The sequence below is a fragment of the Alligator sinensis genome, unplaced genomic scaffold, assembly GCF_000455745.1.
Source record: "Alligator sinensis unplaced genomic scaffold, ASM45574v1 scaffold1381_1, whole genome shotgun sequence".
NCBI lineage: Eukaryota > Metazoa > Chordata > Crocodylia > Alligatoridae > Alligator > Alligator sinensis.
The window spans coordinates 3996-20197 of record NW_005843000.1 but is presented as its reverse complement, the minus strand read 5'-3'; the positions used below and the strand labels follow the sequence as shown (position 1 = coordinate 20197).

The window sequence follows — 16202 nt, the reverse complement described above, 5'->3', positions numbered from 1 at the left end:
CAGGCAGCCCCCACAGCCGAGAGCCAGGGGCTCCATCTGCATGGAGCCCGGAACCAGGGGCTCCGACTGGGTGGCCATTTCTGAGGTGCCAGAGGGGGGGGCCGCAGAGCCCGAGGGGACCCTCGGGGTGCGGCGCGTGCCCATCCGTGTCATGCGGATTCAAAAAGCTGATTAGGGAAAGCAAGGGGGCTTTTTGATGATTAGGAAACTTATTTTAATTCAAAGTTAAAAGAAAAGCTGCAGTAGCTTCAAGATAATTGGAAGAACCTGACTGTTCAAGGTTTTACCTACTGATGCTCTGTTTTATCACATATCAAAAAAAAAAAAAAAATCAGTGGAAGATAGTCCAGTTGTTTTAAGAAGGTGACCCCGGTATCTATAACTCAACTCATTTTGCATGCGAACAATGAAGTTTATGCCCGAAGCATTATGCATCTTTCTGCATTGTGAAAAATACCTTTTTTACCCAATTAATTCACAGGCTAATGACCACAATTTTGAGCCATTAGGTTAATCCCCCCCATCACATGCAAGTACCATGTAAACTCACTGATTTGTTATTAAGCTGGCTGCTATCATAGCCAGTGGTCACATCCCTTATGTGCAATATATTAAAAGGACCACAAGCCTTTGGATAGGATTTTGGAGCATCAAAATTCCGAAGCTTTTCAAATATCCTCTTGATAGTAGGAGGGTCATAGCACAAGAAATAGGAGGTCTTTGAAATGTGATATCCATACCTGCAAGGAAAGACTCTCTCAGTTATAATGCTTTGCATGCTAGACTTATGAAGGGAAGACTCATTGAAATGCAATGTGATCTTTCATAGCTATGAGAATGTGGGCAGTGAATTTGGATCTTCCAACAGATTTCATTGTGCAATTCAGAATCCACACTTGCATTTCAAAATATTTCCAACCTTTGTTTTTAAAGGGCTTGGACAATATAAAACAAAGCATGATTAGCTCAGTCCAATGGAAGCAAATGTCACTCTTCAACCAGAAGTGGGCACCAGCAATGAAGCCCAAAATATAACAGCCCTCCATCTTTACAAAAGTGGACTGAACGCAGCAAAGACAGAAGAATAGGAATTTCATATTGCCAACAATACAGGATCCCTTTTGGAGTCTGGAAAATTAAAACTTGAGTGAAAGACCTGATCCTTGTGTTACTATCCTCAGAGCTCCAACACCCAGGCCATCTCTAGCCTTCCTTGGGCCTCCACTCTCAACACACGTCCACCCGTGTCCCTTTCTAGACCTAAAGAGCAGCCCAAAGGGTTGCCACCCCACCCCTTTCTACCTTTCTGATTTCTAGTCAGGCCTAAGGAAATGAGAGGTGAAAAGTCTTTCCAACAACTAAGCTGCCCTTGCCAATGCTAATTTTCCAATCTCAGTGTGTACTGTGCTGAGTCCATTCTACCATAATCTGTGTCTCAAAGAGCGATCTCAGTTCAGCAGTAGTCAGAACAATGGCTGGAGATGGCAGTGAAAGGAGATATGCAAAATCAAAGTCTAATTCAGAAAAAGCAAGTGTCTTTGCAAGTTCAAGGGACTTCTACATTTCCCTTTTTAGAACATAAACTCCTCTGGTGTCTGTAGGAGACCCAGCGTAATGGGACCCCAGTGCTGAACAGACATCTGGGTACACGGAACAAACAGTAAGGTATGACTGAAATTGGTGTTGACCAAACACTGCTGCCATGTCTCTTCTCAAGAAGAAAGTCCACCAGCCTCCTTTGACCTACGAAGCACAAGTGACAAGATCTCCATCTTTAATTAACTGCTGTAACGTGGAATACTGTATCTGGTCACATGTACTTAGTTTTGTATAGAGGACAATACCCTATTGCCAGGTGGCTGACATTGTTCTGACTGGGATAGTCACTGGTCATGCAAAGCTCTGGCAAATTATAAAAGGAAAGTAGAATGTATTAAATAACAAGAGAACTTACAGTTCATAGATCTCAATTAATTTCTGCGCCAATGTTAGGTTCTTGGTTTCCAGGTAGGATGCCATTTCAGCTGTCACCACAGCTGCACTCACGCCATCTTTATCCAACACTGAAGTGCCACACAGGAAACCTAGGAATCAAAAGACTTATTTTGGAACTGTATAGAGAAAAGCTATGCTGTTTCCATTAGTTTTACTTGGGTAAAGCTTTAACTCTAAATACTCGTGATGCATCCAACATGTGTCCAACAATTGTCACTGTATTGATGAGCAGGCACATACATCTGCCAAGAGAGCTGGCCAACAGAAAAGTCATGAGCTGGAAAGATGTATGAAATTTAATTCCAGGCTAACAGAAACCTATACCTTCTACTATGTGAAAATCCCTTCTGATGTCACATGAGCAAAATACGGATCACAGTCTGAATCCAACCCACCAAAGGATCGTCTGGCCTGCGGTGGGTCCCTCAGTCCCACTCAGCTGAGGCGCAGCCCGGGCCATGGTGTGTGTGGCCAGTTCTGTCACCCCCAGGCACACAGTGGTGTTGGGATGGCACAGAGGGCAGACTTGCTTCCCAGCAGCCCCAACGGTGGCTCCTTCTGGCTGCCACTGCCACCAGACCTGGTCCTGCTGTCTGGGCACCTCAGTGAGTCTGTCTGGCACTCGCCACCACGGGTGGGACCTGCATGGGTAGGACACACGGCTGGGCGGAGGGGATGGGGCTGCGGGCGGGCAGGAAGCTGTGTTTGGGAGTGGGCTAGGCAGGCAAGGTTGAGATTGCAAGGCAGTGACAGTGTGAGGCTGGGGCTGGGGCCCAGGGCACAGCTGCCATCCACTGCCCACACAGCCCTGCAATGGGCATGGGTTCCACGGGCAGGGGCATGTAGGGAGCAGATCGCAGCTCTGCCCCAGGCCCGTCCCGCTCTGTCACTGCCCAGCAATCCCAGGGTCTCCATGGAGACCAAGTGGGACCCGCGCGGGCAGGGTGCATGGCCAGGTGGACAGAACAGGGCACGGGCAGGCAGGGAGCTGCATCTGAGGCCAGGATCTTGAGACAGTCACAGCACAGGGCTGGGGCCCAGGGCAGAGCCACAATCTGCTCCCTACGTGCCCCTGCCCGTGGAACCTGCACCCATCACAGGGCCATACTGGCAGCAGATCATGGCTCTGCCCCAGGTCCCATGCTGTCACTTCCCTGTGATCCCACCCCACGATCCTAGCCTCGCCCACCCCCCCCTGTCTGCCATCACATTCACCCAGCCAAGCACAGAGCAGAGGCACTTCGGGAGTTTTGGTGAGCTATTGTACAGGGGAGGTAGGGAGGAGGCAGTGCTGACCCAGCCTGCGACAGCTCACCAAAACTCTCCATGGGGCCCGCGGGCCCTAATAATTGCCCACCTCCATGCTAAGCAGAGACGATCTGTGCAAGTACACTCTGTGTGCTGCAGAGAGAGCTGTCTGTGACCAATTCAGGATGGACTAGTGCTGTTTAGTCAGTCAAGGATCTAGGTCCCAAATTAGCATTGCCAATTAAGTTGTTTTCAGATCTCTTCTAAAACGTAAGAGTGTAACCCTCTTGAGGTCACTATAAATCTCTTTGCACTTAGTATTTAAGTGTAGGATGTTAAAAACAGGCCTGTTTCTGGTCCAAATTTCATCTTGGATAACTGTTTTATGCTCCTCTTAACCCCACTTTAAAATTTAATTAGATATGTTGCTCTGTACTGCCTCTGCTCAAATCATATACTGTCATGTGCCACTAAACATCCGACATACGGAATCACTTCTGGGGCTGGAGTGCTGCCTATATAAGTCCTAATAAACCTTACAGGATTCTCAGGAGGCTTTACTTAGTTGTAAATCGCTTGGAGCTCCTGAAATCAAAAGGTACTATAGTGAAAGGCATGAGTGCTGGAAGTCATCTAATGGAATGAAAAATGTTTTAGATAGCACTTTAGAACGGTTGCCGACTAACAGACTGGAGAGTTGCAAAAGAAACCTTAGGTATGCTAGAAACATTTTACGGAAGAAATATTCCCCTAGAATTTTCTGAAAATCCTAGTTACGATTCTTTTTGCTTTAAAAGCTACTAACCATTAAATGATGGGCTGGTCAGAGCACATGCACACAAACACAAACGCACGCACCTCCTTTTCTCCCCATAAAGCAGTTACTCCACAACTGTATGTGCTCAGGTTCCTCGCATCATATTGCTCTAAAACATTTAGTACTGGCTGCCGTCAGACAGAAGATATGCGACTGATTTGATTGCCCGCTAGCCAGATCCAGCACGGAGGTTCCTAGGTGCCTGACCAAGAGAGCTCTGGACTGGGGAAAGGAACTTAACACAAGAAAGTGTCGGTGCGGGTCTAATTAGAAAGGAGAGCTGGCTTATGTTCTACTGGTACAGTTTGCTCTGTGATGACAAATCAACTATCAGATGCCTACAAATTCAAGGGGAAAAAAAGGCTTTAAAGTGGACCACGTAATATAACAGTAAATCTAAAAACATCTTGTAACTGTTAATGCTGAATTAAATTGAACACAAAGTCAGTGACTAGTTCTGTATGCAGAAAATAGGACATTCATTATTCCAAGATCCATTACAATTGTTATCAAGTGAGTTGAGGAGTAAACATTATAGATAGATTTCATAGATTTCTAGGGTCGGAAGGGACCTATTAGGTCATTCAGTCCAACCCCATGCTCTGGGCAGGAAAGAGCGCTGGGGTCCAGTAACCCCAGCCATGGCCTCCAAGATAATTTTAGTTCAATTTTGGGCCTCCAAGACTACTCACTTCTGACAGGGTTTCTAGTTACCTGGTCAAAAGTTTAGCAGTGACAGAGTCTTTGACCCAACCAGAAGATCTGAAGTGTGCCCCCCCCCGCATTTATTACAAGTAGCTGGTTGCATCTTTTTGAAGGCAAAACATCCACGCTAGTAAGCAGAATAGCAGAAAGAATGAGGGGGGGAAAAGATCTTGTTGGATACCGCTTCGAGCCAAGACATGTAAGAACACTGTTGTTTCCTAGCTTTCCCCATTTGAATAATGTGATAACACAGCATGCACTGTTATACCTACCAATAGACTCTTCAAATGAAAAAAGAACTTCTTTTCCATTGTCTAGGAGATCTTTCACTCTGCTTCCAATCCATTTAAAACCAGGTAGTGTTTCCTGAAAAATAAAGGGAGGCCACCTCACATGAAACCACCACTTCTTTTTATCAGCACAGTAGTCATAGACAAAGGGAAACTGTGTAAGCAGCAAATGTAGCACTTTTCTTTGCGTATATCGAGTTAATTTAATAAAAGATATCGCCTCTACGAAGAGCTCGGACTTCCATTCCAGAAAGCTTTCTTGAACAGAAGCCATAAGTACCAGGGCAGGGAAGTTAGAAAACCTCCAAAGATAAAACAATGTATTACGGGTTTCAAGATCAATAGCACCAAAGACTACTACTAAATCAAACAAAGTTAAAAATAATGCTAGTTTAAGACTTTACAGTGAAATCAATAAAAAAAAAACCTTATTCCAAGCTGTTTGTGTCAATTTACCAGATTTAAACACAGGAAAGTACAAATCAAATGAGTAATGAAGCCACGGCAATGTCTACTCGAGGTCAACATTCAATTTAGAGATTATGAATCCAAGGTAGGATTTTGTGAAATCGGTTTGCAAAACAAACAAATAAAAATACCCACAAAGGAATATGAATAGTAAACCTAGGAGTAAAAAGGGTTTGACACTCAAAGAGCCAGGGGAAACGGGATCTGGGAAACATGCACAGCAGAAAGCTGGTATCTCCATATAAGACACTGGAAAGCAGTGCTATATTAACAGATGAACAAACTGATAGACATAACAGCAATCCTAGCCGGGAAAAAAAATGACTCTCTTCCTACAAAAAGGGAATGCTATGAGGACAGATTCAAAATGAAAATAAAGGCTTCATATCAGATTAAAATATCCCAAGTTCCAAGACTTTAAATATTTATTAAAGGAGAAAATTAAAGAAATTAATTTATTTTAAAAATGTAAAAAGCCATTTTTCTGTTGGGGTGGGGAGTCAGTATTTAGGGAAATACCCCAACATTTTCACTAGAGATCAACAAAACTCAATTTGATTAGCACTACAATAGGCTTCCATTTTATTTAGCTTTCCTCCCCTCTTCCTCCCTCATTTTTTCTAATTCCTCATTGTTTGACAAAATTGGTAGAAAACTTTTATAAGACTTTACATTTGGATCCAACTGGGGCAGCCTCATTAAACAAAACCCGAATCCGATCAGAGAATCGGAGAGACGCAGGGCTGGAAGGCACCTCCATAGGCCATCAAGTCCAACCCCCCCGGCCTGAGGCAGGATCATCCCCATCAGGATCATCCCAGACAAATCCACTGTCTAAGCTCTTAGCAAAAACTGTACAGCCAACTCTGACACAAGACAGACACAACATCCTAATCTGACGGAGGTGTACGTCTCGCTGGAGCACTCATCAATATATGCTGCTCGCACAAAGGATCTGCTAAAGCACAGGTCAGAGTAGGCGTCACCAGCAAACCCGATGGACAGATGAACTCCTCACGGAAACAAAACTTGGCACGTGGGCCAGATGTGCACCCCAGCCAAGAGATGGGAGGGAAAGACAATGGTACAAGGTAGGATAGTCCAGTAGCAGGATGATGAGGCTGCAACAGGAACGCACAGGTCAGAATGTGAAACAAGCCCACGGTGCAGGACGGTTTGAGATGTTGAAGATAGAGATGCAATACGGCATTTGTTTCAATCAGTGCACAAAAGGAGAATTGGAAAGCAGGGAAACTTTGCAGTGGCCTGGGGGAGTCTGCGTGGTGCTGTGCCGATGACTTTGTCACAGGTACAAGTGCCTTAGCTCCTGATGTACTTGTTAGGCCAAAACGTGAGGGCAGTGCCCGTAGACAATAAACCTGGCCAAATCGTTGCCACCAAACCGAGCCTGCAGTCCATGTTTGAGATAGGATTACTGTTGGGCTCTGGCTGCAATCTTGCCAGCACTGCAATTCTTGGGACTTCAACACGGGCAGCACACGGTAACACCTGACGATGACAACAGCAATGACAACACCGATAACCCCAGATATCAACAGGTAAAGCGGGAGGACCAGAGCAGCCAACATTGTGCTGCTGTAAAGGCTGTTAAAATATGTGCGAGGAACACAAAGAGGGCCACACCACCATGCTCTGCCCCCCACGGCAGAAGGCGGCAAAACCCCTCCCACAGTCTATACTAATCTGACCACGGGGGAAAATTCCTTCCTGGCCCCAAATACGTTGATTGATCTGACCCTGCGCAGAGGGACAAGACTCTCTAGCCAGAAACCTGTGAGTTAAAAGTCCCCGCAGGAACACAGTCCAGATCCCAATGCCTCTAAGGGAGGCTTTTAAATAAATAAAAAAAAAAAACCCACAAGAAAAAACCCTGATACATGTAGTAGCACAAAAGGAAAAGATTTCCTCCTGGCAACAAAGCCGAGAACCATTGGCAATACCCATAACAGAACATAGGCACAGATAGCTACAGTGAGATCATCCCTGAGCAATGCCTGTCCAACCTCTTCTTGAACACCTCCAATGACAGAGTCCACAGCTTCCCCAAGTGTCCACTGCCCCACTGCTCTAACAGTAAAGAAGTTGTTCCTGATATCCAAGCTAAGCCTACTTTGCAGAAGCTTCAAGCCGCTGGTCCATGTCCTATTCTCTACAGCAAGAAAAAAAAGGTGTTTTCCCCTCTTCCTTATGGCAACCTTCAGCTATCTGAAGACAGCTATCATGTCCCCTCCTAAGCATCTTTTCCACAAGCTGAGCAGTAAGGAGTACATGTTTTGTCTGTCCTTGTATCACATGCTGATAGTCCTGTAATTCTGGAAATGTGAGTTACACAGGATAAGTGTCTCCTCTGAAACAGCCCCGCTTCTGTTTTTATTACGCTCTTCATGAAAAAGTATAAAATGGTTACAATCTGGCTTTTCCCAATTAAGTTATGAAACTTCAAAACAAAAATCTAGTTAGAAAAAGTCACAGTATAAGGAGTGATTTTAAAATTGATTTGAAAGCTTACAAGTTTTCTTGTCACAAATTTGACTAAAAATCAAGCTTTTGTAGCAACCACTCCGGAAATGCCAGACTTTCTCTCATTCCCTTGCACAAGGTAAAAACCTGAAATACTAGATCACTCTTATGATAATGGGCCAAAAAGTTAGCCTGGTGCTTTGAGACACCTCCCTCATCTCTCCACAGCCTGACGTTATTACAGTATGTATTCTCACCTACATGGATGGGTAGGCAATGCAGATGCTAGTCTGTTAGACAGGCCAACGAACTCTAATAGGTAAAAAGCAGCAGTCTTAAGCCAACATATCAGATAAAATAATCAAAAAACAGCAATGAAAACCGAGCTGCCTATCAACTTTTTGGAGGCAGAGACAGGCCGGCTGCAGATTTCAGATTTATATCAATAGCTATAAGTCAGTGTAGAGCAGAAGACCACAAGCCACCTAAAAATCACTTACTTCAAAGTGAAAACCTTCCTTAAGTGCAATCGCCTTGAGAATTTTTGAGGACACGGTGGTTGCTAACATGTAAACGTTCTTCACATCAGCGTCCTTGGAACTGTTCTCTCTCCAACAGAAGAACATCCACCATCCAAACAGAGCTGCCAGCTCGTTGCCAGTGAACACCTTCCAGCGACCACTGCAAACAGCAGGGAAACAGAATCAAACAGTCCTTTCAGATGAGAATCACAGACCGCGAGTATTCTGCAATCACAAGAAAAATGGACGATCTAACAAGGTGTTCGACCTGGAAAAAGCAGCTCTATGAAACATAACATTAGAGGGCTCCATCATTATCTTGCCTGACAGATTTCCTGGACAAATGTGGTCCGTTTTCAAGGAGACGGTTGTTACTGTGTTGCCAACCCCTTCAAACAATCTGTGTTCTTTCTGGTTCATTTCCCACTAATAATCTGCAGCCCACACCAGCATCAGTTATCTATCATCTCACATCTATCTTCAATGGAACTGCAATAGTATCCACTGTCAGGATCTGGCCTAGCGATTGCTACCCGATTAACAATTCTGCTGAATTCGTAAGGGCTTCTAGCTCACTCTCCCATAGCTGCAATGGCTCAGAAGGGCTGGCAAGAATTTAAAAAAGGGAGTAAATAAGGTCATTAAAGAAGGTGCTAGATTTACAATAGCTTCTCAAAATGGATGAGCATTGCAGTAAAATGTCACTAAAATGGGGGTATTTGACCAAATCTTTCCTGAAAGTATTAAACTAAATGATGCATTTTAAGCAAGATCAGTTACAACTATGGCTGTGGATGAAGACTTTTCCGGGTAAAAGTTTCCAAACAGCAAATGTCATGATGTTAGGCATAAAGGACTAAAGCACCAAACCGAATTATCCCTTAAAAATGGAGCAGAAAACCTCTCCTCCTCCACCTTTCTTCTGAAGGAAAGGTCGTTTTACTTACTTCTCTTGTAGCTCTGCCACTGCCAATCTGTCTGCATCGGGATCTGTGGCCACTACCACCCTGGCATTCTCATTCTCTGCAAGCTTCAGAGACAACTCCTGAAAAAAGACCAGTTAGGTATTACATACCGATGGCCAAATTATATTTCAGTCCCTCCGATCTATGAGCTCATCTAAATTCAGTTACCCAGGCATAACTATTACTCTATCGCAACAAGAAAAGTGAAAGCCCAGGGAAGGGCGGAAAACGACAGAATTCATGACAGATACCAGCACAGATTCTCCTTCTTCAGGATTTGGACATTTGACAGTAGAAAAGTCTGGATCTGGATCCTTCTGTTCAGGTACTGGAATGGGAGGCTTAAAACCAAATGCTTTAAAAGCCAATTGTACATAGTCATGTCCAACTCCATGAAAAGATGTGTGCACGAACTTCAAGCTGGTCTTTGCATTCAGCTCCCTGAAAAGGAAAGCTAACATTCAGTTATTACTGCAGAGATCACATCACAGAAGTGCTGAAATATCACAAAAGCCATGACAATGCAGCTAATATCCAGCTAATAGCTTCATTTTCTGTCGAAATCTAAGTTAGGTCTGAAACAAAAATGGCTTTGGGTGTTCATTAAAAATTGCTGGCTAAAAGATTTCCTTCCTCTGAAAACCACTGTCTTGGCTTTACTGCTCAGCTAGCTGAAAGTCCCCAAGACTGGGACACATCTTTCTGCAAACCAAGCTTTCCCCTCCTCTCCACCTTGGAAGGCTTTAGCTCACCTCAACCCCACCTACGTTCCTTCACTCAGCTCCTCCAAGTTTCTTCGCTGTGCTCCACACAAACTCCCATCTTAACTGCTCCTCCACCCACCCCTGGTTCTGCATCTTTTCTGAAGCTCCGCATGCGTGAAAGTCTTAATTGTAATGTATTCACTTGATTATTAAGGTTCATCTCCCACGTGAGTTAGTACCATGGGTGCATGACAGTGAGCAAACCTGACAGTACAGTGTGCAATTACAGGAGATTGTATCTGAGGTGCGTGGCACGATAAGGTTTGGATTCAACCATCCAGCGGGATGCATTTCTAACAATGCAAGAGAAAGGTGAGAGAGAAGAGATGGCTGGCAGGCAGGACAGTGGAACAGGAAGAAAAACAGAAGGAAATGTGCCAAAAGCCTTCCTCCCACTAGCAATGCATATAAACCACAGACAGGAAGCTATGCTCCTAGGAAAAGTCAGTTATGGCTGCTATGAATGGTGAAAGCAGGGGGAAGGCTTAAATCATTTGATACAAGATAAAGCCATAAATCAGGCACAAAATCTTATATAATCATTAGAAGTAAAGGTAAGAGAAAGGGGCTGGTGCAGGCACCTACCCTGGAGATTTGCAAGAGGAGACTGGACGCACACCCTGTTGGGGTTATTTGACCCCAGCAGTCTTTCCTGCCCAGAGCAGGGGGCTGGACCCGATAATCTCGTGAGGTCCCTTCCAGCCCTAAACTTCTGCAAATCCATGACCCCTAGTAGACTAATTCAGTGGTGTTCAACCTCTTGGCCCTACAGGTCAGATGAAAGGTGTAGGGCCGATTCGTGGGCTGGGTTGAACCTTGCCAGAGAAGGGATCAGGCTTTAGGGACCCACATGACCTCTGCCAGGCCCTGAGCATCGAGATTGAGCCCTATGCTGCCCTGCATACCCGATCTAGCACACAGGGGCTGGTCCCCATGGACCAGATTACATGGCAACAGAGGCCAGATGTGGCTTACATGCCAGGGGTTGAGCATCCTTAGTTTACTCCATTCTGTATTCTCAAACAAGGTTGACTGTCCTTGTCTTTATTTTTCAGTTTGGCATACATTTCACCACTGGCCAGATCCTGTTCTGCTTTGACTTGTTAAACCCCACATTGTACCACAGGGTTAACAGCTCTCTCTCCTCATGTCCTACCTGTGAAAACAGATCTTCTTCAGATCCTCCATGTAACTGTCACAAATCTTCTCCAGAGGATCTCGTCTCAGAGGGCTAGTGTCTACTAGATTCTCATTCCAAGAACCGTTCCATGGCTCAACACATTCTTCTATACATTTCAGAATTTCCTTATCATGAGGAGCTGTGATCTGAGCTCCATTTTCCCAATACACCTGGTAGAAAGGAAAAACAACACAAACATTCTTGACACTTAGAACAGCATCTTAAATGAATGAACTTATAAATCCATATGACTACAGGACTCTACAAAAGAGAACTCACAGCAAAGCCCACTACCAGACTGTTTCAGTTCAAGAATCCTTTTGGGATGATTTGGGATAAATTGTTCCGTTAAATAACTTTAGGCATGTATTTTCACAGTGAGGTGGCACTCCAATTTCAGAGTTGCTGAGCTCTACCATCTCTAACTGAAATTTTATGGAAAATAGTGAATTTAAAATCCACCCATAAACTGGCCAGCCAATATAAAAATGTGGTTTCTTTTAAAAAAAATACTTTTTGATTTCCAAAGTGAATGAGAACAAACTACACAAGCAACAGGTCAAGCTATAACTCACCGTTTGCAATTATTTCTAATGGGAGAATCATTTTCATCTAAAGTCAAATCCTGAACATACTCTAAGACCATGGATAAATGTACCTTTTAACTGCTTTAAAAGAGTACTAAGAGTTGCTGCTCAGGTGCAAACATCAGCTGTTACAATGCAAACTCTGTCTGCATGTTCCTGTAGTACAAGTTGGCTAAACTGCTGTAAACTTTAACCCCGCCTTTAAAATCAGAAAAGTTAACATTGCAACAGTTTTGCTATACTTGTATTGCTACAGCAGCATGCAATTTATGTATATATGGAACAGCATAGATTGATATTTGACACTCGCACAACTGTCTATACCCTAAAGTAGAAAGACACAAAGCACGTGTCCTGAAATAGTTGCATCTTCCAAAAAAGAGGTAAGAAAATTTGCATCTCCGGTAATTCAAATGCAGCACTGGGGACAATTAGGGCTGTGAAAAAGATTTAAAAATTTGTGGCCATTAGTTGCGCAATTAAAAAATTAGCTGCAATTAATCCTGATTTTGATCGCACAGCTTAAAAACTCAAAATTATGTGCAGAAAAACAAAATTATGCAAAATAATGCAGCTACTTTGTATGGTTGGGGAGTGGGTGTGGGGAGAGGATCTGTGAATGTGTGAGGGGCTGTGGGTTTGCACATGGGGTTTGGAGCCCAGGGGGAGGGTGTCCCTGCAGGGGGGTCTGGAGCCTGGGAAGGGAGGACCCCTACATGCCCTGGTAGGATATGGGGGACTGTGGATCAGGAGTGAGGGGCAGCAGCAGGAGGGGATGAAGCAGGGATGGGGGAGGGAAGGGGCAGCGGTGGAGCAGAAAGGAGGTCCACACAGTGAGGGAGAGAGTGGGGCAAGGGCAGGGGTGAATGGGACCCCGGAGCCGAGGCGGGTTGTGCAGAGCCGCAGGCAATTCATCCAGAGGTACAGGGAGGGTGCAGCACAGGGGAGCAAAGGCAGCAGGGCGCATATCCCCCCATGCCTCCCCCAGGGGTGCACGCAGTGGTGGGGAGCTACACCCCCCACCCCAGACAAGCTGCCTGTGGCTCAGTCCCATGACCCACCCCGGGGCTCCATTCACCCCAGCCCCTGCCCCAGCCCCACTCCCTCACTCACCATGGGGGCCTCAATCTGCGCCCCCACCCCTCCCCTCTCCCCTTCCCCTCCACAGACTTACTGGCAGGGCACTGCTCTACGTGCCACCTGAATGCGTTCCTGGCCGTGTGCGTACTGTGGCTGCTCGTGTGTCTGTCTGTGTGCCCCCCCACGCTTCCTGCTACAGCAGCTTGGAGTCCATGCACGGGCTGCCCTGCAGTCCTCTGCACTGTCACTGCTGCCCCGCTGGGAGACCCGGAGGCAGCAATGACGGCGGCAGAGCCCCGGTGCAGGCTCCAAAACCACGTGCACAATTAACGAGTTAAAAAAATTAAACGCAAGAACCACTTAACATGTTAATTGCATATATTAACAGAGATTACTTGACAGCCCTAGAAAATATTCATTTCATATGCAAAGTTCACACCACTTTTAAACAGTTCTACAATGAAAGAGTACCACCTCTCAACCATCAGAGAGATGTTCTTTTTAGAAAGCTTATTTTTAAATGTTTAGTTTGGCTCCAACTCTCACGCTGGACAAGTGCCTATAAAGAATTACAAAAAAGGAAATTAATAGAACGTAGATTCATAGAAGCAGGGTCAGAAGGAACCTAAGTCAATCTTCAAGTCCGACCCCCTACTCTGGATTTGAACTCGGGCCCTCTTGCCCCCTAAGCAAGAATCATACCCCTAGACCAACGAGCCAGCTTAATATCAACATTTGATATTGTGGCAGGTTACAGGGCTTCAAGTTAGCAAAAAATGACAAATTAAGCCCTCTGGTTTTAAGCAGAGCATAGTTTGGTTCAGTGCAACTCCAATTGCAGGCTTGGTTTTAAATAAGTACCCTTTTTATGCACTCATAAATATAGATCTGGAAACCAAAAGCTCTCTATAAAAAGTAGAAAAATCTCCCTAAATTCAGCCTTAGGCTACCAGCTTGGGAAACAAATGTTCTTTAAATTGGGGTCTCAGAATTACTTCAGCTATTGACTAGTCTCTTAATGAATGGTATCAGTAAATGGACTGTACTCCAGACACCCAGTGGACTTCATAACTTCTTTGTTTTTATTCTTAAAAAGACTAAATTGTAGGTACAATCCAGAAGCCAGCAGGACAGAAAGTTTTATTTAAATGTTACTTTCTCCTCCTTTCTAGCAGATCTACAAATGGCTGCTTCTGAAGTACGTCTGTAAATATTTTAGCTTTTATAAAGGGCCAAATGCTGAGCATCTGGGAAATAAATATATTTACCAAGGATCTAGCTTATCTGACAAAAGTTACCAAATAAGTGCCCAAAGCTTACCTTATATCCATTATCCTCTTTACGGTTATGGGATGCTGTAATCATTACGCCAGCAACAGCTTTGAGCTGCTGAACAGCATAGGGCTGAAAGAAAACAGCAATATAAATTTACTCAACTACTAAGGTGCTGACATAAGTACAATTAAGGTGTCAAAATTGTAATATCTCATCTAGTTAGAGAGGGAATTAATGTGTGTTCTTAAATTTCACCAACTGAATTCAAAGATGCCACATGAGAACATGCAGAACCCTTTTTGTGTTCTGTTATGGCAATGATTTTGAAGCGAAAATGTTCTGAATATGACTACTCTGGATTATGGGCATGTTACCTTATTTCCAGAATAGATAAAAAGATATTTAAAAAAGTATTCCCAAGCATACAGCTTTTCAACGACTTATGAAAAAGAAAAGCCTCTACTTAAATTGTACATATATGAGAGGACTTAAAAATACTGGAGCAGCTATCAAGGAATCTATATTCATATTGCATCCATGAAAGACTGCACAGAAACACCTACTAACAACTACAATTAGAAACTGATTTAAAGTTATATAGCTGGAGAAAAAAAATCACCATCCAGAATGCAGAGAAGCCTAATCCTTCAAATGTTTCCACGCGCATATTCCTTCTGAGCTGACCAGGACTACCTACATTTGTAATTATTTGCAAGGCAAAAACCACAGATGGAATACAGGTCGCTTAGTACTTACTACAGACCAAATTTTGCTCTCGGCAACATAATTTATGTAGATACTCCAGAGAAAAAATTAAGAAATGTACTTTGGTTTTTAAATACTAGATACAGAGAGAAAAGGATTGAGCCCTATGATTTTTAAAGTCTTCCTAAGGAACCGAGCTTTCCAAATGTCCTCTATTGTGCCATTTAAATTCCAGCTTTCTGATCAGAATAAATACTTTTATTTAATGTGGAAGGTCTAAATGTCTGAAAAACACCAGCTGTATGATTGAACAAAACTTACCACAAAAGGTGTAGGGACATAAGTTGAAAACAAGTACACTGGAACATCTTTAGCAAGCAGGACTGCTGCGGTGAGTTTTGCAAGTCTATTAAAAAGGAACACACACACAAAAAAAAAAATCAGTTAACCTTATTCCCCACAATACTCTTCAAAAGCCAGACTTCAAAGACATTCTTTTCCTGCTTCTCTCCAAAACAGGAGACTTATGATTAAGGAAATTGCTGTAATATAAATGTAGGTTTAATTTAGATCATCTTGCTATAGACAGAACTGTTTTCCAGGGATGCAAGTCTCTAATTCTTCTTTATTCATTAGTGCCTGTTACAATGTATAAACACAAAATTCATTAAAACAGAACTATCCACATGTTTAGCTTTGATTCAATCTGTGGAACATAAAGCAAATAGCAACACTTTGAAGAAACCCACCTAACAAACCTAAGCCCCCATTCGATAGTAATATCATCTCCATTTCACTTTTATTCCATTACCTTCCATTGCTTACCACTTTCACTTATTATGCGTGCCTATAATTACAACTTAGGCTCCGAGGGAGCAATTTCCCTATTCTGTTATACTGACGTGCCTCCTTGAAGACTGACTGATTTTAGTTTAATAGTACAAAGACAAAAGGTCAAATCACCTGATTAACTACGAACTACTGCTAATTGGAAAAACGCAGAGTTGAGCTTCTGGATACATTTTCCCTTTTAAAAATGCTAAATTCCTACAAGAAAAGATTTTAAGAAGATAAAAACACATGTAGGCATTGAACAGAGCAAACCTGGCGATTTACATAGT

At 43.7% G+C, this 16202-nt stretch overlaps 1 protein-coding gene across 1 annotated transcript in view; it reads right to left on the bottom strand.

The window, feature by feature from the left end:
- Positions 1-16202, bottom strand: part of LOC102383748 (glucose 1,6-bisphosphate synthase) — a 31868-nt gene that overhangs the window by 13280 nt on the left and 2386 nt on the right. The window contains exons 3-11 of the mRNA XM_006036685.3: positions 15403-15487; positions 14422-14505; positions 11411-11604; positions 9742-9931; positions 9473-9570; positions 8505-8685; positions 5038-5131; positions 1955-2084; positions 551-740 (exon numbers count right to left, since the gene is read on the bottom strand). Of these exons, the coding sequence (XP_006036747.1) occupies positions 551-740; positions 1955-2084; positions 5038-5131; positions 8505-8685; positions 9473-9570; positions 9742-9931; positions 11411-11604; positions 14422-14505; positions 15403-15487 (1246 nt within the window). The remainder of the gene's footprint in view (positions 1-550; positions 741-1954; positions 2085-5037; positions 5132-8504; positions 8686-9472; positions 9571-9741; positions 9932-11410; positions 11605-14421; positions 14506-15402; positions 15488-16202) is intronic.